This window comes from Limanda limanda, chromosome 8, assembly GCF_963576545.1.
Source record: "Limanda limanda chromosome 8, fLimLim1.1, whole genome shotgun sequence".
In the NCBI taxonomy this organism is placed as follows: domain Eukaryota; kingdom Metazoa; phylum Chordata; class Actinopteri; order Pleuronectiformes; family Pleuronectidae; genus Limanda; species Limanda limanda.
In genome coordinates, this window is record NC_083643.1 from 28,525,128 (window position 1) to 28,550,740 (window position 25,613).

Sequence of the window (25,613 nt, forward strand, 5' to 3'; positions counted from 1 at the left end):
TCCACCACAGTTCCTTGACATAGTTGAACTTAATTGTGCATCAAGCATGTGTGATAAAAGAGTGTGTTTGTACTGTAAGTGTCTGTGCATGACATGTCATCCATCTCAAAACCAACTCTGGTATTCCCACTTTTTCTGTGAAGGAAAACAGATTGAGAGAAAACCACAAGAATGCCGTCAGTCTCAACACTATCATTTAAAAGAAATCTGATCTGGGGGAATGTGAGTGAGCGACACAACACAAGATTGTTCTGGAATATAAATACTCTGACCTCGTCTCTCCGCCTCAGCCGCAGACCACAGCACCCATGGCAAACAAACTTTCACATGCTAACTGTTACATGCGTTTATACCCATGTTGTGCCTGTGGGGTTCACATGAGGTTTAATCTGAGCGACGGACCGAAAAGGAGTCTGAAGCAAAAGGATCTTACTGTTTTCAGTCTCGCCCAGCAGAGTGCATTCAGCAATGTACTGCTGCCTAGACTGGAACACAACTTAAGTGCTGTTAAGTGGAGATGCAAAAGACACAGGGGCATCACCTGATGTGCCTTCACAGCTTCCACTGTACCAGGGTACAGGATTTTTTTAAACATTTTTATTGGTTTATACGGGGGGTATATGGGGGGAGCAACATCACCCCAGAGCATGTTGTCCAGCTCTTGTTTTTGCACAAGAATCTAAACATACCCAATCACTAGCTTTGTATCGCCTACATGCAAACAACAATAGCCTACTTTTTGTTTATCTCAAAGTTTATATTTTAAGTAAACTTTTATTCATTCTATTTAATTTACCTTTTATTTATTGTTTAAAAGTAGCCTAGGTGGCTTAAATTTCTTAATCTGTCAGTTTGTGTGCAGTTGACAGGGGCTATACAATAATAGGGAACATTTTTATTTATTTTCTCTATTGGCTGCCCGGCAGTCATTAAGTTAATGTTAATATTTGAAATAAAACTTGTAAAGCTCTAAGTGAATTTGACTGTGTTGTATTTGAAGGTATGATTCAACATTTTTCCATGGTCCAGTATTTAAAAAAAAAAAATAACCAAAAGAAATCCCAGGAAATCGTAATATCGAATCGCAATACTTACAGAATCGCAATACATATCGTATCGCCACCTAAGTGCCGTCCCTAGTGTGATGCTGCCACCACTATGCTTCACCAGAAGCATGGTATTAGCCAGGTGGTGAGCAACGTCCACCTTATTGGTCTACCTGATGAGGAGATCCATCGTTTCACCTCATGAACTATTGGATCTATTGTAGTATAGTGGAGCTCATGTTTAGTTGGTACCACTGTATGCAAGGACAAAATGAACTAGCAGGTACACAGATGTCAACACTGTCCTTTGAGTGTAGGGCTGCAACTAACCACTATTCTGATAGTCGATTAGTCACCGATTATTGAAACGATTAATCGACTAATCGGATTATGAATGACACAAATTCTCAATTGCTCTTATTTAGCAAACAGCTTTTAAATTTAGCTTGAGGTTGTCCGAGGCAAATAAAGGCAATAAAAATTGATACTTCATTCAAAAAAAATTTCTTTTAATAAACTTTGTTGCATATAAGGGTACTGTTGACACAAAAGCAAACACAAATCAAGTTTTTGTCCATTTAAAAGCAAGGACAGGCAAAGTGCTAATAAAACAAATAAATTAAAAATCAAGTATTCATTTTTCCTTTTAACAAAAATGACAGGGAAAGTACAGCAATAAAAACACCAACAAACGAAACTACAGTCTTCTTCTGAAAAACACGTGCCAACGAATCATCGACGAGTAAATTCGTCGGCGACTATTCCTGTCATCAATTTTTGTCCACGACGTCGACTAATCATTGCACCCCTATTTGAGTGACCATTGGGTTCTTGGTCACCTCCCTGACTTAGAACCTTCTTGTCTAGTTATTCCGTTTGGGTGGAGGGCATGGTGTTTCCAAACTTCTTCAAAAGCTTTGGCAATGTCTCGCCATAGTTTTATGATGAAGGTCTACAGAGGGTTTCTTGGATCTAATGGTTTTTTGTCTCGTCCTGACGAACACATCTGGATGTCTCTCACTTGCATTTTTTAAATCAGTTCAGTTTGTCACAGGTCGAATCCAATCAAGTTGTAGACACATCTCAAAGATAAATAAAGCAGACAGGATGTACCTTTCCACAATTTGGAGTCACAGATTTTCAAAAATATTTGCAAATGATACTAGAAATCCTCGACATTTCCAGTTTCAAATCACATCACTGTCAATTCTTATAACCTTATGACTACAGCCTTTTGACCATTTGATGCCTGTTTTTTAAGTTACCAGATAATCACACTGGACAACCAGAGTCCTTCCTGATGCCCTGTGTCAGGCAAACAACAGAGAAACATTGAATTTGAAAGGTGTATGCCTCCTCGGCTCATGAAGACTCACTTTACACAGTGATAGCACAGGCAGGTCGGTTAGTGAGAGACAGGTACACCAGCTCATCAATTCATTCGGTCGTGTGTTTGATAAGAAACTCAAACAGAAAATCTATACTTTATTTAAATCGTTATGGTTATGTTTCAAATGCATTCTGGTGGTATACAAATATTGTGAACCTAACTCTTCCCACTCTACTCCTTGTTTTTCTTTGTCTCTCCACTGTCACATCTCTCTCTTTAACACATACACACACTTTATCTTCTACCTGCATCCTTCATGCATTTGCTCCTGGCTTCAACTCTCCTTTACCCTCAACCCTTTGCTCCCTCCACAGAGTGGTTTCCTTCTTTTTTTACTCCCTCTCTTCCTTTCTCTTTCCCAGTCCTTTATGGTTTTCCCAAATTGCTTCTCTTACCTCCCTCTGTCTTCTGCTGCCCCAGATGTAGCCTCCTTCTCAGCCTCAGTTTGTCATGACCATAAAAGGACAAAACCAGGCCCTGTGGCCTTGCTTTTTCCCTCTATGTCCCTCCATCTCTCATTCTCTTCACACATACACGAATGAAGCTACAATAGAGCTAAAGATTGAATAAGCTCACCTGCACAGTCTTCTTAATGCGCTGGGATGGCCCAGGGTAGTCCTTAGAGTACAGGTCAGTCAGGAACAGTGAGTTGATGAGTGTTGATTTCCCAAGACCAGACTCACCTAAGGACACAGACAGTGGATTTTACAACAGAATACATATCTGTTTATATATGTATTTGGGTAATATTAGTGGGTAAGATTATAAATGTAAAGCTGTCTCCATTTTATGAAAAAAAGCTATGAGAGTTGAGAAGTATAGACGACAATCATACATGCATTAAAAAACATACACAAAAGCACACTGCATTACACACATTCTTACACACACAGGGCCTGGGGAGGACCGGGCTGAAGCTGGGAAATAGAGTTGATTAATTGTCTGGAAAAGGAAAAAAGTCAGGAGCTCGGCTGCCAGCAAGAGAAGCTTTCAAATAGAGGGAATAAAGCCTTTCCTCTCCCCCTCCTGCGCACCATCCCCATTTATCCACTCTTTCTATCCCTCTCACTCAATGCTTCCCTTATAACATAAATCTTACTGTTTCTCTCCTTACTGTGCCAACTTTCCATTCCCTACTCCCATTAAGATGCGAAGAGCAGCCACACAAACACACAGTTAACAATAACTTGACAAAGCGCACATCTATTCCAACCATAAACAATGCACAAGCGCACACACACACAAAAAATGCTGTGATTAATGGGGTAGCCGGTGGCTCGTGCCTCATGAAAAAAGTGCGTTGGAAGAGTTTGGGTGGAGGGAAGGAGGCCTGTCTGTCCTAAAAAGACCTCAGCACCACTCTGAGCCACTACTGCTGGACTTGGAAGCATCATGGCTTTCCAGTAAGTTGCAGTGAAACAAGCGACAAAGCAGCACTTTTTTATTCTATGAGTGGCTATTCAGGGTTCAGCCTCTTGCCCAAGAACACAGATGGGTAGAGACTGGGATCAAACTGCCGACCTTCTGGTTGGAGGACGACCGCACTACTCCCTCAGCCACAGCCGCCCCAATATGTGAGGTGTATGTGTGGTACCTACTGAACTAGACAGTTACAGGGCTGGAGCACAGTTCCAGGAAATATCCACTGCCATACTCGAACAAATGATAGATGAACTTCTAAAAAAACGGTGTAAAACCTGGATTGACTGAGGATAATGTCCATCAGAATCTATTGAATTACCACATACCAGTCGTTTAAACTGTTAAATCCCTGTAACAGTTAAGCAATTTTTTTTGTGTTGTTAAAATAAAACAGATTTTACCTTGAAGTGACAGTTAGTGTATATCATGTATCTTTGACTCTGAATAGCAGTGTTGCAAACAGACAGAGACACTACTGCACTCAAAGAAATCCTTCTGCTTTTGACAAATAAGAAAAATGTGTAGAATACTGCAAAGCTCTGTTGCTCTTATCATAGAGCATCTGTGAGCCATATCTGGGGCTCCTGAAAGGGCTCCAGATTGACTTGTTCTGCTTTAACTGGTTAGTGTGGAATAAAATGCAAACTCAAAGAAACATGTCGGGAAAAAAAAAATGTCAGTCTACATACATTTTCTTTCCGGACTCATATGACCACCGGAATCTAACCAATTAATCGTTGAGTCCAATTGACAACTGGTCAAATTCCCCAAAAGACAGCCTTGAAATCGCATCATAAAGACTCCAAAAATGACATGACATTTGACCTTTGGCTATCAAAATCATATCAGTTAATCCCTGTGTCCAAGTCAATGTTTGTGCCAAAGGATTCCGTCACGGCAATTTTGAAATAACGCATTTACAAGAACGGGAAGTACATCAAACAACCTAAAAACATAATGTGATTTTCTTCAAATCAGCCACCTGCAGGGTGGGTACATCTGGAGGGGAACGGTTTCATTCACTCTGTCCACAGGACGTGAACTGTGAATTCAATCGGCCCTTGCTGACATGGTGTGACGGCCGGCTGGATTCCAGTCCTCACACTCACTTAACCCCTCGTTCTGTCCCCAGTTTGTTTGCACAGTTGTGGATGATGTTCTGTCCCTTTGTGAGTTATGAACACACTCTTTGGCCCCTGCAGCCATGTAACATAAAAATTATGACGAAACATTTTCTTTGGTCCCACTGGTCTACCTGACATTCAGCTGTCTGTGTGCGCATTTTTTTGCCACCCACATTCTGCGAAGACCACTCCAGTATATGCCGCTGATCCTGATATTCTTTATTTATATGTATATATATGATAGGAATAATGGTGATAAACACTTTTTGAATATGTTGTATTTTAAAAGCCTGTTACCTTAACCAGAGTGTTGAATTTTCATCTTAAAAGAAACTTGTAACCAAGACCGTCAAATAAATATGTCCTTCCGAAATGTAGAGGAGTGGAAATTCTGAAGTGCCTCAAAACTATACAGCACACTAGTTAAGTAAATGCATTTAAACATTTTTCGCAACTGGCCAGAACCTACAACATACAATGACCATATATCACGCACGCACGCACACAAAGTTCCATGATGAAATAGCACCGATGTATGAAAACGCGGAGGGGCTCCGGTGTGTTTGTCTGTGCTCCTGCTGTTAGCTTTGCGATTTGGCAGCTATGTGTTACTACCTACTGATGCTACCATGACAAAACAAACACCAGGAATTTAAGTGAAAGTAATCCAACAATGACCCCAGTCACACTTAGGTTTGAGGGGGATACTCCACCTTAGCTTGTCCGATATCTGTTTAACAGGTGTGATGGATTAACTGTAACAACAACCATTCACTGTGACCTTGTGGCTCGCCGAAACATCTGCAGTAATTCTGGGAAATTGCAGATAACATTATAATGACTTTCTATTTTGGTAAGTTTGTTTCAGTGTGATGGTCCCAATGGATCTGAACTACAGTTAATAAAATTCATCTGTTTCACCTGCTTTTATGGTATCACACAGCGTCATAGACTTGGCTCCTTTGGTGAGTGAGTATGCTAGCTAGTTAGCCAGCTATTCGTTTGTTGCAGTATCTGAAGTGATCTCTGAAACAGTGTAGTTTTGGAAAAAGAAGAATAACGTGGACAAACAGTGTATCCACAGTATTTCGTGCAACAAAGCAGAGTAGACTGAGGGTGTTTGTAGGTTGTCAGTTCCACATTAGGCTTGTTTGTAGTCATCTTATAGTGTGTTATTATCTGTATCTTTGAGAGAGAACTACATCAAAGTGCAGCAGAATAAATATGTTACTGCCTCTGCATGCTGAACCACTCGGCACCTAAACGCTCGGGAGATGTCTGGGTCATTGTGTGCGTTAGGGCTGTGCAATTAATCGAAATTTAATCCGACGAGGAGCAGTACCACACAATGTAGCGTCCATTCTCAAGGGCCCAGCCGCCTGGCTGTTCTCACCGGACCTGCATTTCTCCGTGCCGGTCAGCCCGCGATTCTCCGCTTGTTGTTGTATGTAACCCGTTCAATGTTGGGGTTTGGGGGCAAATGATGATGGTCCTCATAGCCATCCCCACCCCTCTCTTTCTCTCTCTGTCTGTCTGCTTGTGTGCTTGTAGTGGGGGGGAAGATGGGGAAATTTAATAATGAGAGGAAATTTCAAAGTTCTCAGTTACAAAGTGTTTGAATAACCGGGCACCGATATCCTGGTTTCACGGAGGAATAAGACACGAAGCCGTAATCGGTGTTTACCTGAACCGGAAGGGATTCACTTTATTACACACGCTCCAGTCATTTAAAGAATAAAGCATAGACTTCAGAATAAGGGCACATATTAATAATCGTTTGAGTAATCGTGATTATGATTTTTTCCATAATCGAGCAGCCCTAGTGTGCGTGTCTCAGCCAACTGGTTGTAAAGCAACTTATCCTTTTATTCCACACCACCCGTTTATCGAGAAAGTCATGGCCCATCAATATATTTTTAAACTCACCAGATTATTTAATAATTGTCAAAGCTTGGGTCTCAGTAGTTGTGGGTCAAATGTTTTAGATTCTCTTCCTGTGACAGCCCCCCTCCGTGCTCTTGCTAAAGCAAACCTTTCCATTCATGTCAGTGGTGCCGATGTGATACTGACATCGGTCATTCCTAAACTCAACTACAGAACCTACTTCTCGGTCCTTGCTGTAAGTTCTGTAGTTGACTGGTTATTCAAACATCTCCTGTTCTTTGTCTTCTTCTTTTGTTCATTTATGTGTTGTATTATATACTTGATTTTTACTGACAGTAATTGGCAGAATTTGGGAAAATATTCTCCAACGTGAGTCTCAACAGGAGACTGTGTAGATAACTATCCACAGAGCATCTGCACACAGCTCTTAAATAAATCAACATTGCAGTATAATACTTTAACTTTTTATGTTATCATGAGATGTGCAAAAAGAAATTGGGTCATTATGAAACTGAGCACTCTCAGCAGAAACTGTTTCCAAGCTTATGACATGGAGACCAGGGTTTTTAAAGAATACATAACAAAATGCACAGGATGGTGGTGTGAGGTGGCTCTCGATCATGACTGGATGATTAATCGATACATTTTCTCTTGCTTGTCTTACTGCAGTTACTCAGCAGTGTCCAGTTTATTGCACCATTTATTAACTAGGTTCAACGGTCGTACTTTGATGTGTGCATTGGTTTATTGATGCTGTTTTTCACACACACACGCACGCACGCACGCACGCACACACACACACACAAATAGCTAATCAGCCAATCACATGGTAGCAACTCAATGCATTTAGGAATCTCGACGTGGTGAAGACGACTTGCTGAAGTTCAAACCGAGCATCAGAATGGGGAAGAATGGGGATTTAAGTGACTTTGAACGTGGCATGGTTGTTGGTGGAAAACGGGCTGGTCTGAGTATTTCAAAAACTGCTGATCTACTGGGATTTTCATGCACAAGCATCTCTAGGGTTTACAGAGAATGGTCTGAAAAAGAGAAAATATCCAGTGAGCAGCAGTTGTGTGGACGAAAATGCCTAGTTGATGTCATAGGTCAAAGGAGAATGGGCAGAGTGGTTTGAGATGATAGAAAGGCAACAGCAACTCAAATAACCACTCATTACAACCAAGGTATGCAGAATACCATCTCTGAACGCACACCAGGTCGAACCTTGAAGCAGATTGGCTACAGCAGCAGAAGACCACACCAGGTGCCACTCCTGACAGCTAAGAACAGGAAACTTAGGCTACAATTCTACAATATTTTCTTGGCACACTTTAGGCCCCTTAGTACCAATTGAGCATTGTTTAAACGCCAAGCCTTGTTAATCTATGCTACGAAGAATTAAGGAATTTCTGAAGGCAAAACGGGGTCCAACCCGGTACAAGCAAGGTGTACCTAATAAAGTATATTTCAAGCTGGACCACGAGAGAAAGAAAAACCTACAAATGGTAAAGTGGGTTTCCCATGGGATTCCTCACATTCCTCCCTCTCTCAGCCCTGAGGCAGCAGCTGGCCCCCATCGCATCCTGACAGGCCTCCGCCTAGCACGCACACATTCACTCACACACTCACACACATCTAACAGATGTGTGAGACCTGAACCACAAAGTGCGAAATGACACATCTGGGGAACATACAGGCAAACAGTGGAAAGCAACAGACCAATGGTGAATGTAAGGGACATTGTGTTAACTGAACACCAGACTGCTGCAAAAGATAATTCTCCATTGTTGAGGCTAAATGGAACTGGCTTAAACTGGGGGGGGGCAAAGGTTAGTGCTTTAGGAAAGATAAGGATCTGCATGTCCAGCAGAGTCTATTAGAGACTCCGAATCCAAAATAAAATGTGTCAGCACCCAGTCTGACTGGGGTGGTCCACATGGGCTGGCTACAGGAGCCTTGGAGGGACACAACCCACTTCCCTCTGGGTTTTTTTAATTAGAGAGTGAGTATTCTGCTGCGATCAACCAAGCCTGAGACTAAAACTGACAGGATCGGCACGTGCTGGGTCACGGCAGACACGTGCGTCTCAAAATAGAGACGCACAGAACGGGAGCAGAAAAGAGAACGGATGAAAGCTGAGAAAGGAGAGGGAGCCTGGCCGAGCATGTATGACCACCATTGCTGCACACATATAAACACTTGGTGGCCTGTTGTGCCCAGAGGCGATGAGGCATCTTTGTGATGTAGGTTTGTAAACACGCTGCTGTCCTGTAATAATGACGAAGCGAGCGTGGACTCTACCATGGACAGATTCATGCCAAAGTGTCCTTAGATAAGATACTGAACCCCAAATTGCCCCGGACCGCTGTGCCGTGTGACCTCAGTGTGTGAGTGATGTGCGTTTGATAGAAAAAACACTTTATATAGATGCACTGTATGAATGTGCATGCGAATGGGGAATGGCAGACTTTACTGTAGAGCACTTGGGTGGTCAAGATTAGAAAAGCGCAATTTAAAGCTACATAAAAAGACCATTTACCACGCGGTGGAACACACTAAACTACTGTATGTGAAAGACATATCCTACACATTGGACCATGAACACAAACTGAACTGACCGCACATCCTGGATGGTTATCAGACAGCAGAACTCTGAACTCGAGACTGTGACATCATTCTGTAACTTTCAGCTGATTAGGTAGGAAAATGTATTTCTGTAGACACAAGACTTTTCTTAGTACATGTTTTGGTGTTTTTGTGATGAACATTGAATTGCCCAAATCCAACATGCTTCCTGTTAAAAAAGGATGTATCCAGGGATGAAAAAATAATGAAACCAAGACAATATTGCAGTAATGAGAATCCACAACGTGTTGATGACTGACACAGAAACCAGGTCATGACTCATGACACAGTAACTTCACAAAAAGAAGTCTTCTTTGCCCTTTCATTCCTAAATGTGATGCTCCTGGAATACACCAGATGAGAAACTGTGCACAGCCTGTACGAATAGCCAGCCAAGTACTTTAGGACCACATAGCACAGCTGTGTGTAGCTCATACTGCATTATACAGGGTGTGGACACAGTAAAAGCAACACCTGTGCAGTGTAACATGGTTTAACAGCCCATTCACCCATTCATTCTTTTTCCACATATGACATTTTTCAAACCCTGTAGTATTTTGAAGGAGGGTGGAGATTCTCTGTAGCCTTTATCCTTTTAAATAACTTTCTGTTTTTCTAGTATGTATGAAACTGATCATTTGATTTCTTATCAAGTTTAAAAATATTTTTAATGAACCCTTCTCACCAACCAAGCATAACCGACTATCTTTTTGCATTAAGTTTTAAGAATTGGTTTTAGCAAAATTGTGCTATGCGCCAAGCCACATGTAGTGACTCATTATGATGGGCTCTGTGTTGGAAAGTTGCAGGGTTTTGGTACAGAAAAACAAGCCTCACTTGAATGTAGCTCCAACTGTATAGTCACAGTTACTGAACTCAAACCTGGCTGAAAGGTGTATAGTCTCAATGATCCTAGTTCTGAACCAGAAATGCTGTTTCTGTAAAGCCAATCTTCTTGAAATTCATTATATTTTTGCTGAATATAGGAGATGAATACTGGTTTTAAAAATGTAACTGATCTGCAGTTTAGAATTACTCTTGAACTTACTGAGACTATAATTCCAACAGTTTAAGCCCCTGACTAACAATGTGCACTGCAGCGGATTTTACCCACTAGAGCAAACTTGCATAGTGAAAGAATAGTCATTGAGGGCAAAGGGTGGAAGTGAAAGATGCAACGTTACCAACACAAGTCAGTGGTCAATCAAAATTAAAAAAAAGGTGAAATACTTTCTCAAAGCATACATGTTGTGCTTTTTAACTTTTACTCTTCTCTAGTATAATATATATGTTTTTTTAAGTGAATGTTAAAGGTCTGCAAAAGCCATACAGATGCAGTTTGGCTTTTTTTAGTGCGTTTGAATACTTGTCTCATGAACTCTTGAGTGAATCTAACAAACACAAAGTAAACTACAGCAATGTACAGAAAGGGATGTGTGTCCTAAACATTAGATCATGTTAACATTTTCAAAGTAATAACACCCATTTTTTAAACCTTTCAGTTTGACAGTTTTTTTATGCAAATACTTCGGTGACAGACTGTGAAGTTTGTTGAATCAATGTAATTAAAATGTTGTGTCCCAGTAAAACATCAGAAATTGTTTGCAGCCACTGTCAACCAGAGTCGTAGTGGGGCCTTTAGCAGGATTTGAATTAGGGGTCCCGCAATGCCATGGTGTCAATACTTGAACATTGATACACTGTAAATCTGACACCCCCATTGTCAATTATATTAGTTGGCTGTGTTGCTCATACCACTGCCAGCCTTTATGCTTCTAAGGATTTTAATCTTAATAAGTATGCACACACGAACACGTTTGACTTTTGTGAGACATATGGCAAAAAATAAATGCCATTCACAAACACATTCAGTACATCAATTAGAAGCACTTTTTTTTCTATGGAGGGGCAATTCAGGGTTAAGCATCTCGCCCAAGGACATACAGATGGGAAAGACTTGAAATGCCTATCTTCTGTTTGGAGGACGACCGCTCTACCCCTCAACCACAGCTGCCCCATATTGCAGCCACCATGGAAGCTGTGTTATTGTGTGTTCTTACTTTTTGATTGAACCAGTCCTCACTCCATCCACAAGGGCCTTGAATAACTTGAGAACTGAGGAGAGGTCTCCTTCCTGTGTTTACTGGCTTATATGGCTGTTGCTTACTTACTGGTTTGGAACAGTAGTGTGTGATAATAACTTTTGTCCAACATAGTTCTTGTATGTGGATTGACAACCCAATTTACACTAATGTTTAATGTGGTCAGAATGGGTCCCTGACCACTTCTGTAGGTGGTTTGGCTAATAAGATCTCTATCTGTACTTAATGCATCTCAGGTGCATGCTGTACTTTTATAAATATACAAAATGGAATTCTGTTTTGCCAAGTTAGTTCCACTGATATATTTGAGAATAAGCATCTTTTAAAAAATAGCGAATTATTCCAAATGATAATTTACAGAATCATCACCCTAAATGTCAGTGTTAGTGCCTCACCATAGACGTTCAAAAAACATGCTGGGAGGTGGTACAGTCATATAATTTATAGCTAAAAAAAGTCAGCAGTTTTAGGTCCTGAAATGCCTTCCAGGGAAAAAAAGCTGTAAAGAAAACAAAACTGCTCTTCTCAAAACGAGATATTTCTGCTGGCACTTAGAAACCACAGTCTGCGACCTTTAACCATCAGATGTCAAGTGTTGAGTAGGGCTCTGTTCAGCAATATCAGGAGAGCCAAACAAGGCATATGCAGTTTAAGAGAACTGAAAATATAAATAAGGAATTATAGTTGGCCACCAATCTCTACATGGCAGCTCTGACTGTGTCTGGGCTGTTTTCAATCACAGTTTGTTCTTTTCAGTACCGTTTTTTCTGACAGTTTTTTCCTTTCGTTACAGCTCAAAATGGTGAAACAGGGACAGCAGCTGGATGACGCTTTATGATAAGAGATGGTAATAAGAGTCATGGAAGTAGATGGGAGGAAAAAGGAGAGAGACAGTTTTCACACATACAGGTCAGCTGTTGAAACAGTGAACGTGTGCTCGGTGTGTATTAACGCATCTGGTTAAACCCGCAGATTAACAAGACCAAAGCCTTTCTTCACTCACTCACTCCCTTCTGCAAGGTCAGTAGGCAAGGCGGTCAATCCTAAGCCTGTCAGACCATCTTATCTGCGCACATGCACACACTCACAGCTCACAAGCCTAGAGGAGTGCAGCAATAACAGGACGGACAGCAGGAGACAGTCTAACAATCCCACACAAATTAGTGAGGGAGATAAATAGACTACTACTGGAGTAAAGAAGTGATTTAAGATCATCCACACTATTGGCTGCTTCATTCACAGGTCTTCACTAGTGAATGAAGGCTTTCTACTATGTCATATGCCTGTTCCAGTTTTAAAATCCCAACCTGAAATAGTTTAATGTCCGATGCTACTGTATACCATTTAGGGTGTTTCTTTCTAATTTTGCAAAAGATAGATACATTTTTTAAACTTTTTACTTTTCCATCTTGTTTACACCCAGAGCATGTGCCATCTGGCAGTTGGTGACTGACATATATCTATGTTGTATTTATATTTACATAATGCAGCTACTAGTTGATTATTGCTTATTCTGAGTATGTTTTTATTATTTATTCAGGGTAAGGAAATCAGAAAATGCTGTTTACATGGCAGCATTTTTTCAGACTATTGGCTGAATCTGGTTGGTCAGAATATATGTGTCCATTTTGACACAATGTATAGCCATTTTGAGACATGACCTGAGGAGGAATTCCGATGAATTTGTTTTCTTTATGCTTTTTTTTGCATTTTTGGGTCTGTAGCATATTAGCAGCGTAATTAACTTTTCACTCGCTCGCAGCAAAATCTTGCAGAAGATCTCATTCTGTGATCTCACAGCGTCTCCCCCGACTATCTGCAGACTTTATACTAGGAGGCCAGTCAGAGAAAGGTTCTGCACATTTGCGTTCACAAATACCTCTGGAAAAAACTGCGGAGGATCTCAGTGCATGTGTGAAAGTGGTCAATGCCCATAGATTTTAGTTTTTTTAAACAATCCATTCCAACAACATGGTTTTATTGGAAAAAATCCACCTGGCTACTGACACAGGGACCATGAACAGCTCCAAAGCCGTGCAGCCCTTATCAACCGTATGTGGCAGAAGAGTTTAGTAAGGTATGGTTAGTTTAGTAAGTAGAATCTCAGAGTTCCACCACTACTAAGAACCAAATTTCCAGGCTATCCATCAAAAATGTTATAGTTATAGTAACTGACATTTCGCTACAGAATAAAAACTACCAATTCATGGTGGTGCTACATGGTGAGTGGGCTCCCCAGGCTCATAAGGCTGGACAAGTGTGTATAGTTGCACAGATATTTCCGGCTGGTTCAACGTGGTAGGCCAAAGGACCAACATCAGCATCCCTCAAGCCACACTGCAAGCACGGCTGAAAATACAACACATTTGCTTGCTCCAGCCACTCTTGAGTGTCTATGAAAATGTGACAAAATAAACTATGCTAAGCACTTTGAGATATGTTGTAGGGACTTGTGAAATTGCTGTGATTTTCAATATAAACAATTAGAAGATTATATTGATTAGGAGAGACGGATTTACTGCAAGTGAAAGTCATTTTAGCTGTAGTAGTTTCCAATACCTTACAGCGAGAAACATTGATATTCTTCCAAAATACAGCTGAACAATTGAAAAACTGAAGCCAGAGAAGAAACAAGCTTAAATTTGAGAAATTTTGATCTGAAATCTAATCAAAAATAAGTACAGTAAGTTATTACAAGTCAGTGAAGCTTTGGACAGACTTATTAGTTTAGCTGTATTGTAAGGGGCCCATGTGAAACCCAGCTCTGCTTGCAACTTGCAAGGTCAGACTCTTAGCTGAGATGTCTGATGCGCGCTCCTCCTGAGGCAGCTGTGATGAGGTGCTTGCCTTCAGAATGAAGCATGAAGCAGGCCTCGCTTCCCCTCTCCTATCCTCTCCACTCCACTCCTGAGATCTGATCTGACTCTCAGGTCTATTCAACCCTCTGCTGCACTGGGGCTGGATCGTGCTAAACTTTTCAGCAGTTTCAATTCAATGTGCCAGCTGGACAAAGGGACAGGAAGCAGCTATTTCCCCCTCAGAGAGAGGTGGACTGAGAGTTGGATGGATGGGTGGAAGAACAGACAAAATACCAGAAGAGTAGTTTCTGGTAGAAACATGCAGAACATGCAGAGCTGCTTGGTGAAGAGTCCAGAGCTCCCCATTTGCAAGACAAGCACTTGTGAACACAGTGCGATTACACTAACCCTAATCCATCACTGTGACTTCCACATGACAATAGATTTAATATGTAAAACCAACAACGTGACCACTATAACCCACATCCGAGCACAACACAGGCAATGGTGTGGAGGCTGTTCATCATTTATGTTGGCACCGCAGGGTTTAGGGTGGGCACACAGTAAAAAATACAAAATGAAAGATTATCTATCTCAGCTTTTACTGAAACATCAATGTGCAGGATTAGCCATCGCTAATATGTAAATTTTCACCTCACAAATTAGTTTTTTTGTCATATGCTAGTTTTCCAGTGAAAATGTACTTTTGTTTGAGGCAAATTGTAGTCATTAGATCTAAGAAATTTCGGTCTAAGTGGCCAGCCCTATAAACACTGCAGTCAGACAGAAATGTAGGTATCATGCATTGATCCCCGGGGTGATAGATTCTGTGCCCTGTCTTATCTCAAGCGAGTCTACCAACACAGTTACCCCCACACAGCCTGCTGCAGTGAAATACACAAGCACAGCTGGACAGAAACTCTTAATCTGAAATGGCTTAAAGACACTTTAGTGCTCGATTTCAACCAGTCGTATGTCTCCATCTTACTCTGCCTCCCTCCCTCTCTCTCCCCTACGTTTACTCTTACTTTCTTATTACTTGGCTCTTGTCACATAAATGCTCTGAAGTGCATTTCGGACCAGGATGCTGTTGCAGCACATCAACCCTCATGTTTTCTTACAATTATCAACAGCAACTCTTTCAGGTGAGACCCAAAACAGAATACCTGCTCAACAATGTCCATTAGCCAAATGAATGCTGAAATAGAGGCCTTGACAAATGTTTTCTGTATCAAGTCTAAGTGTAGTCAGGTCACATTAGTTCTGGCTGCAGTCCAAATGCACATTTCACTCATGTCCGTGAACTGGTAGCAGAGAGGGGGGCTGTGATGCTCGTCCCATATGTAAAATAGTTTTTGATGTAGTCATGACTGGGGCGGGTGAGGGCTTTTGAAGAATCTCTCTCTATAAATGGTAAATGGTTTTGTATTTATATAACGCTTTTCTTGATGACCACTCAAAGCACTTTACAGTACAGTTTTACATTCACACACACATTCATACAGTGCATCTATTCGCAGCACTTTGTTATTCTATGGGGGGAAAATCACGGTTCAGCATCTTGCCCAAGAACACTTCGGCATGCAGATGGGGAAGACTGGGGATCGAACTGCCGACCTTCAGGTTGGAGGACGACCACTCTACCCCTCAGCCACAGCCGCCCTGTAGTCTTCAATAGAACCAATGTTGTAACATTATCACATTTTAATGTGGTGGCTACAGTACTGCCTTCCTCTTGCTGCGCTTTTGGAAAATGAGTGAGTTACCTGCAGGCATCAGCCCTCTCATGTTCCACCATCTGTCTGTCCCAAAACTACAGAGAGACAACACAGAGCTCACACTTTGCAACAATGCCAAATATAGCAGAGCTCAATATCTTACAAACACCTGTATTTCTTTTTTACTGTCACCTCTACATTTAATTGTTTTATGATTATGGTTATATTTATGAGCTCCATATTTGGATTCTGTGTTTTACAGTGAAGAAAGGGCATTATTATTTTTTCTAAAATTACACAGTATAAGAGTCTATGGTAAATTACTATTTTATCATTTGAACTGTAGAGACTTCAAATGATTTCTGAAGTTTCAATTGTACTCCCTTGTAGACATGTACATCGGTACATTCGAGTTAGAGTGCAGTTGGTGCCTCTGTGGCACAATGGCACTGTGGAATGGAATGGACATCTCTCTGTGGGCACAGCAAATTGGAGGGGTAGGCTCAAGTCTAGGCAGTCTGGCCTGCACCCTCTGATGATGAAATGTCACGTGAACTCATACTAGCTTCTACAGAAAGTAGAACACTTGCCTAATAGATGCATTGGACAGGATATTGCACACGTTTATAAGTCTGCCCAATCCCATTTTACACATGAGGAGCTTTCAAAATTTGATTAGACTGTCAATTTGTTCAAAAACAAAAGTTAAACAACCCCTTGTTGTAATGTAAGACAAAGCAAACACTGCAAGTTATTTCCATTTTAATGACCTACTTTTCTTCCTCCCTGCCTTACCATTCCTGAACCTGCGTGTGGTTTGATAAAGTATTTCATTAGAGTTTTACTTTATATTGAACCCATTGTTTGATTTATTAAGAATGAGACAAAAAATAATGTGTGAGCCTGAGTGCCCCCTGATGACATAGGTCTAGAATAGGTAAATGTGCTGGGGCTAAGGCGTGAACAGCCCCAGCTATATTTAACTTTTGTTAAAAATACTTACTATCTATTAATAACTATAATATTGCTTCCTTTTTGGCTTTTTAAAACATTAATATCAAAATTTGAATTAACATTTTATTTTAAGAACATTCTCAAGTGGGAAGAACTTTCCCTCTGATCCTGATCTGCAAGGTTGCTCTGTGTTGAGTCGTGAACACACTGCTATACTCTCCACATTTGTTATGTGTGAAATTTGGATCAGTTTGGGTATGTGATCTGGGAGCCAAGCGAGCTAGGGGGACGGATACAGGGGCCCATGTGTGCGAACGATTGAAAGAGGATCTGGTTGATTGTGGTTCTCTCTGGTTCTTTCCCAAGCCATCACTCTGCTGTCTATGTCTCCCTCCTGCTACTTGTCCACAGTGGCTGTTTACTAAACAGGAAGCAAAAACCCCAGGCTGAGATAATAAAGGCTGGACTCCTCTTTGTGTTAATGTCTGTCTCCTTTCACTGAACTGATCATGATCACCACATGACACACACAGTTAGATTTATAACCTTAAAACATATAACTGGCAACTGCAACTGAGTTTAAAGAAAGCAGACAACATGCCCAATCCACAATATTTCTTACGGAGCAGAAACAAAGATGACCTTTCAACCGCCATTTATTTAGGGTTATAAAGGAATTGATGCAGCATATCGGAAAGTATAGTAATATAAGACTGAATGAAGTCAAAAGATAGCTAGCCTAGCTTAGCATAAATACTTGAAGCAGGGGGAAAGAGCTAGCCTGGCTCTGTCCAAAGTTCAAATATAGACCTACTAACGCATCACAACTCAATGATCATGTTATGTAATGTGTTGCAAAACAGAAAAAAATCTTTAAGGAAATATAAGGCCACACAGTTATTGACTATGTTTGTAATTGATTTATTATTTGTTATTTAAGTTATTGAATATATGTTGACTATGTTTGAATTAACTTTTTTGCTGTAATGGTGTCTAGGGCTGAGGGAAATTACCATCATATCTTCTTCTGATCAAGGTCACTTCATATCCAGATGAGGACACATATTGACTCATTAATACCATGTAAATTGTGTCCATGTCTTTGCAGATGTTCAGATGTAACAGAAGCTGTTGTCTCCTTCCATCTCAATGAGTCGTTGTCATATGATGATCTTATTTCTATCATTATTTCATGTTTTTAAACAAAACTGCACAGTGCACACTCACTCCACTCCATATTGTGAGCGCAGGAAGCGACTCAGTATACTTAAGTCAAGTTTGATGGCTGAACAGCTCCACAGGACTTTCTCCACAGAATCAATATCTGCTCATTAGAGGGCTCTTTCACACAGAGCTTGGTTCAATATGTCATTACAACACTGCTATAATTTGTGTGTGGGTATGTGTGTCTGTAGACTGCAAAACGCATGATTCCTCCACCCCTCTGTCCACTTCCCTTCCTCTGTAATGCCATTAACCACATTCTGCATCCAAGCTCATTCACACTTGAACCAACATCCTGCAATTCACTCTCCAAATCAAATAATCCAAAACACACAGATGTCCCTGTGCATCCTGAGGCTACAGAAAGGAAACTCCCCTGGGAAACTGGGATCCAGCTCTTACAAGAAATATGTTCACATGCACATATTCTTCATTCACAGATCAACACAATGCACATGTTGAAAAAGCCTTGCTGGACCACACAGCTCTGCAGAGAGTGCTTTTTAAATTGTCAGCTCGTCATCCGGAGCAGCTGAGAGCTCAAGATTCCACACATGCTTTACCTGTGCTGATGACACACACGCACACACACACACACACATCCTCATTCATGATTATTTCAACTTACCGACAACCATCAATGTGAACTCAAAACCCCTTTTGACCGACTTCCTATACACCTGGTTGGGGAGATTGGCGAAGCCCACATAGCCCTCAAGGTTCCGCTGCTGAAGGAAAACACACACAGACACACTTTGTATTAAAGCAGGAATAACAAAGCATCACACTGTCTACATTGTATTTATCTTTAACAGAATATGGGCCTGTAATGGTACATTAGATGGGCCCTTATCAACACATGCAAACACACAAAAAACGGACTATACATGTTTTATACATGTGTGTACAAATACAAAGTAATAAGAAAAACTAGCTGCACACAGAAGCAAACAGTCATTATATGCCACAAAGTGTTGAAAATCTTGTTTTCTTGAACCTGCAATTAGCATTTCTAGGTCATGCAGAGACCGCTTTGAAGCGAAGCACAGCTGGGATAAATACAAGAGGAGAAAAGGGCTGTTTGAAGGGGGAGAGAGGTGAGGTGAGGGTGACTCACAGAGAAATAACAGGCCTTCTCTGCTGAGCATGGAAAGAGGAAGTGGGGTCAACACTGCCAAAGTAAGTCAAACAAGTCAACTAAGACATAAAAGTAATGTTTTTACAGAGAAATAACAGGCCTTCTCTGCTGAGCATGGAAAGAGGAAGTGGGGTCAACACTGCCAAAGTAAGTCAAACAAGTCAACTAAGACAGTAAATTAAGTCAATGAATTCATCAAAGCATCAATGCAAAAACATCAAGTGAGGACGAGGCGACGCAAACAAACTAATTGTTTGTCCCTACGTGTTGAGTCGGATCCATCATGTCCCTTGTGAATCTTAGACCGGATCACAGTCAGGCTTCACAGCTGCTCTCTCTCTTTACCGCCAGGTCTCTCTTCATCCCGTTATGCTTCCCCATCTCCTCCCTTTCTGTATCTCCCTGTCTGCTGTCAGATAACACCCCCCCCCCCCCACTTCCAGTCACTGTGCACTGTCCTGCACGCTAGATGAGGCACACACAATTGATTGCTGGCCTCTCAGACTCTGTCATGCATGGCTACGATGGAAAACTGCAGCACTGATAGAGCAGGGTTTAAACTAGCTACCGCTGAAATTTGGACCAATTCAAAGGGCTAAAGATGTGCAAAGAAAACTATGGTAATTTTTGATGACCTCAACCAAACAATCATGTCCCCTTATGGGTCTGACTGGGCCGGGGCATCTCTCAGTAGCATCACGCTGCTTCATTCATATGGTATGATGTGACATCTTTTATCTGATGGAAAGAATGCAGTAGAACTGCCCCCTGAAATTTGAAGGTTGAGACCATTCGGTCAACACAGATTCTTCAAGGTGAGTGTCAGTAGAAAATGTTTGCAACCGTTGTTGGTGTAATAAGCATGCATCAGCTCAGAGGGATAACTTGTTACTATTTTACATGTACATCACTGTGACCCTGAACATCCCTCCAACCCCATTAAAAAAAACAGGCAGTAAGGGTGGCTTTATTATCTATATGAAAAACAAGGAACACATTGTCAGAGAAAATGCATGTATTTTAAAGTATTTATTTTAATAATTATTGGAGTAATACAATTTTTTATAGAAAAATCTACTCTGTGCTGTAGTGCAGGTTATACACCACACTGAGGTTTACCCAACAGACTCTGCTCTGCAGCCAGTTAGGAAAAGTTTCTCATCTGTATTCAACCTGCAAACCAACTTGGTTTGGTGAATGCTGTGACCAGGAAGTCAGGGCATGGTTACCTATTATACGTGATGGGGGAGCGCAGTCATTTTCTAAAGAACACCAGGACTTCAGAAAGAATTAACTTCACTTAATCAAAATGCATGAATTGTATTCATATTACTGAAGCAATCTGCCATATTCTCCCTTTACATGGATGCAATAAGGCTATGCACCCACATATGTACACAAAAGTGTGTGGACACCTTTCTTTACACATTGCTTTGAGGCTTTTGGTTTGTTTTTCATGGCTTCAGCCCTTTAGTTCCACAGGAAACATTCAATATTACTGCCACATCAGAATCAGGTTTTATAGCCAAGCAAGTTTATACATACAAGGAATTTGCTATGGTGTATTTGGGTAAGTATAAGTATAAAAAAAAAGTGTTGTAACATAAAAGAACACTAGGCTTAATGCTAAGGTGTCTGCATGCTCTTGATTACTGTATGCAACACTATTCCATCATCCACACTTTCACAGAACAGCCATCCCAAGGACAATTCAGCATAGGGACCGAAGAGCCAGGAATCGAATCCCCAACTTTCTTGGTAGTGGACAACCCTCCCCATCGCCTGAACCACAGCCACAATAACAAGCATATCACTGATGTATTTCACAATTGCATGCACATATAGGCCTGGAGGCTGTTTCCAGAGACACAAACATAAAACTTGAACTTCTACAAGATGTTTTATTAATCTAGACATACATACAAATAATGAGATTGCCAAAGTTACCAGTATTCTATCTTCTAACTTACAGGTTTGCAAGCCTCCTCACATCACCATACATTCCTAACATTACTAATACTATGTGTTGGAAAACAATATGACACCATTTCAGGATGTCAGAACTGTGTTGCTGTAGTTGTAAATCAATGACCTCTGTCACACCAACAGTAAGTGACCATGGCTGACTGTCCATTTCACATGTCCTCCTGCTCACTGTGCCATTCAAAAAACATTAGGATACAAACGAGCATCAACAGTGGTTGTTATGGACACACATACTGCAGCAAACTACTAGGAAACTACCTATTTGCCTGATCAACACTCTTCGGTGCTAACAGCTCAACAGCAGGCAGAACTTCAGTGAACGAGCCTGGGGCACTTTCCATTTCCATGTTTGATCCACCCACATACAAGTTCTGTGTGTGTGTGTGTTACATAAGTGGCCTCCTCTGATGGATATAACTCACTGCTTTGGTCATTTATCTGCAGGTAGGAACGTCCGACATTCAGCTGTTAGCTATAAATAGCTATCTGTTATATGTCCATCAACACACAGTATGCATGATGATGATTTAACAAAGAAATAACCCAACAATAGTTTCCACCTTAATGATAGTTATAGTAAGCATCATAGTGTCCCGGTAATCTTTGCATGTTGCATCAGCCTTTTGTGTAATTTATTTAGACTCGTATGGATTTTTTTTCGTAACAAAGTGACGTGAAAGGAAGTAATGGGGGGATGAGAGAAAAGAAGGCTGTTCAGTGACTCCATACCATTCATGGGAACCCCTCCCCCAGTCCACCCAGTGGTGATAGTAGCTGCCTGGTTCACTGACATCATCTGTGGTACCAAGTCCCACACCCTCATACATTCAGCAGCTGATGCTGAGCCCTTCTCGTGGCTATTTATTACAAATGCAATGCTAGATATGTTATAGTTAATGCATTGCTTTGAAGTATTGTCCCATTCTTCTTCTGTTTTTAGCAGGGAGCATGTTGGGCCCTCTGTGTCTTCACTACGTGTCCGGGAGCTCAATGTGTGTTATGTCCACGTCTTTGTGTGAAGGGAATCACAAGCAGACACAAACACAAAGCAGCTGTGTTGTACGGTGTTGTGTGTGATGAGTGATCGCTCCCTGCTGAGCTCAGGCGAAATGAGGTGTCCCACTCGATCTCACAGACGAGCAGTAGTGAAGGCTTGTAATCCAGTTGACAGGGAGCATTTACTATCTACTTCTAGTGAATGCTTCAGCCACTGTTGTCTTGTATGAAATGCGGCCTCGCCAAGCCATGTTTCAGTTCATTCCTCCTTTTTGGACTTGATATAGCTGCTGGTCGTAATCGAGAGATTTCATATAGACATTTGGCGGAGGAGAGTAAATCTCAACAGAGCTCTGGTCCTCAAAGCATGACATCAGACCTCCGGGGGCTGGGTCTATTACCTGGATTTCGTTTATTTACATTCTTACAATAGTAACACTGTCAAAGTGGGTGTGAAGACACGTCTAAATAGAGCCAGCCTGTCTCCAGCAGCTGGAGTAGGGACCAGACCATGTAAACCCTGCTGAGTACATGGAACAGTCAGCTCAGCAGAGCGTTAAGTTGGCGTTACAGCGTTATATCTCTATATAATAACTAAAGTGGAAACTAAGCAAACGCACTGTCCACCACACAGTCTATAGCCACAAAATGGTACTAATCACGGTAGAGATCGCCACCCACGGACCTGACTACATCACAGTGTGTCTGCAGCGATGGGAGGCGTGGTACATTCTTAAAACTACGACATCTACCGTGTTCCCGTAAATGAAGCGGGTTAAATTAAGCCGGACTCATCGGTAGAGTACAAACATTCACGGGAAAGTGTTTGGGAGCATTTATTCGTGTTCACGCCTCCGGGGGCACATACAATGCTCTAAAACCTCCACATCTTCAAAGGAGCTCGTTGTGGGGTTCTCTCTATACTTGGAAAAATCGATGCCAGCAGCGACTGAAAGACGCGGGTCCGGTTCAAAAGAGAAACCGGGTGAGATTTAGACCAGGAGCTGATAGAAAAAAGACATGTGGACATTAGTGTGTGCTTGAAGCGGACTTACGGCGATGCTGGGAACAGCGGTCTCTGGTCGCTCGATCATCGTCCTGTGTTTTCACCGGCCCACCGAGGCAGACAGCGATACGCGACGGGAGAGAGACGCAGCAGAGGGGAACACACCGTCTATAGTGAACACGAAGCGAAATGAGTCCGAGAGTGAATGAATGAGGTTAAATTACATATGGCCGCGGATGAGACCACTACAGATGTAGATCACTGGAGAAAACTGCTCCGACTGTTTTCGTCTCTGGGCAGTGGCACACTGTATCCGGTTCTACATCCGGTTCAGAGTTTCAGAATAAGACGAAATCCATCACAACATTTAAGATAAGATCAGATAACACTTTGTTGATGCATACACCGGGGAAATGCAGTTGTTGCAGCAGCAGGCAAGTCAGAATGAGGTAGACAAGGGAATACGACATACAAGGAAAAGGCAATAGAATCGAAAATTAAATAAAAAATGCTGAGTATGTACATTCTATACACCTTTAACTGTAGTGGTTTGTAAAGAAATGTTTCTAAAGTAAACTGCAGTGGAGGGTTGCATAAGAAAGCAAACAACTTTTTGTACATAAGAAAAATACATTAGTACATATGAAAAAACAGTTCATAAGAATGTATTAGTTTCACCCCACTGGCTTTCTGTTAAATTTTGAATATAATTTAATTTGTCCCTCCTTACCTACAAAGACCTTAATAATATGGCACCAGTATACCTCAAAGATCTCATGGTACTACGTCACCTCAATAGAGCCCTGTACTCCCAGAATTCAGGCAAACTTGTCTTCCCTAAAGTCTCTTCAAGCAGAGTAGGAACCAGAGCTTTCAGCTATCAAGCTCCTCTCCTGTGGAATCATCTCCCAGTTTCATAGAGCTTCTCTTTCCTCCTCTTCCTCTTCATCACATTAATGTCTCATCAATACATATTACTAACTTGACATCTTCCCTGGAGTCCTTGTGTTTTATCCTTGCAGATCTAGTATCGCAACTGTGGCCACTTCATCGATCGTGGATCATTGATTGTGGCAGCGTGGATTATGATTACAACTAGATTGCTTAGATATAATATTCCTACCCACATAAACTGTCATAACTGCCAATACCTCAATTATTACAATGGTCATTGCTGCTTCCTGAGTCCGTCAGACTTTTTCGCTAACATTGATACATCTCTCCATTTACTGTCTTTTCTCATGAATGTTGTATATATTCTTATTTTGATGATGATGTAGGCGTCAGTGCTGCAAAGTGTTTTAACTGGCTTGTGAATAAATGTTGGTACACACATTTTCTACTTGTACATAGATGATGTTAAATTAGCAATTTTTAAAGCCTACTCTACTCCACTTTACACAGGACACTTATGGTGCCACTATTGTCATGAAAAGGCTTCAGGTGGTATATAATAATACATTTTGCTTTAGCTGCCAAGATGGACAAGTGCACATATTTGTACATGGCTTGCAACGTCCCCACCCTTCATGCTCTGCTGAGGAATTTTATGTTTCTATTAACTGACTCAAAAAACTTGATCTTAACAGAGACAACGGAGTGTGACACAATGTACACTGGAACAAATTTCTGTCTGTGTTTTTAATCCCAGTTGACCTGTAGAGTGATATGATTGTATTTTTTATAACTCTTTGCTTTATCTCTCGCATATTTATTTATTTATTTAATACTGATATGGACCAAACTCTAACTCACTAACTAATTTCTGCTATACTCTGAACAACATGAGTTTTGCAAACACGTGTTTTTTTAAGGAGCTGAAGTTAAGACAGTTAAACAGTTTAGACAGTGTCTAGACATACAACACAATACCTGGACTTCATATCAGTAAGTTCAGGTTCATTTTATCAATAGTAAACACGATTAAAACCATGTCCTGTAGTGGCTGTAATGCTAAATAACAGTTATATAAGTTAAGATTCCATTATATAAAAACTCCAGCATCATCAGCATTTCAGGACAATACACGAAACTAATGGCGCACAGTGCTAGCCAATTAGCTTTAGAAGCGATATGATCTTAGTTTGAAAGTAAATGCACCTATTTTCCGGTTGTTGGATGTGTATGGGAGCTTGACGCACCTTTGGGGAACCTTCCCATTGGTCGAAGGAGAACGTGACTCGTCCTCTGACTGGTCGTG

At 41.2% G+C, this 25,613-nt stretch overlaps 1 protein-coding gene across 3 annotated transcripts in view; it reads right to left on the reverse strand.

Annotated features, from left to right (window-relative positions):
* LOC133009189 (septin-7-like) overlaps positions 1-23,690 on the reverse strand; it is a 44,051-nt gene extending 20,361 nt beyond the window's left edge. For 2 of the 3 annotated variants that reach the window (XM_061076610.1, XM_061076609.1), the window contains exons 1-3: positions 23,463-23,690; positions 18,916-19,015; positions 3,013-3,119 (exon numbers count right to left, since the gene is read on the reverse strand). In XM_061076610.1, coding sequence (XP_060932593.1) covers positions 3,013-3,119; positions 18,916-19,015; positions 23,463-23,501 — 246 coding nt within the window. In that variant the 5' untranslated portion in view covers positions 23,502-23,690. The remainder of the gene's footprint in view (positions 1-3,012; positions 3,120-18,915; positions 19,016-23,462) is intronic. The other variant, XM_061076611.1, reaches the window with a different exon arrangement.
* Positions 23,691-25,613: the final 1,923 nt, after the last annotated feature.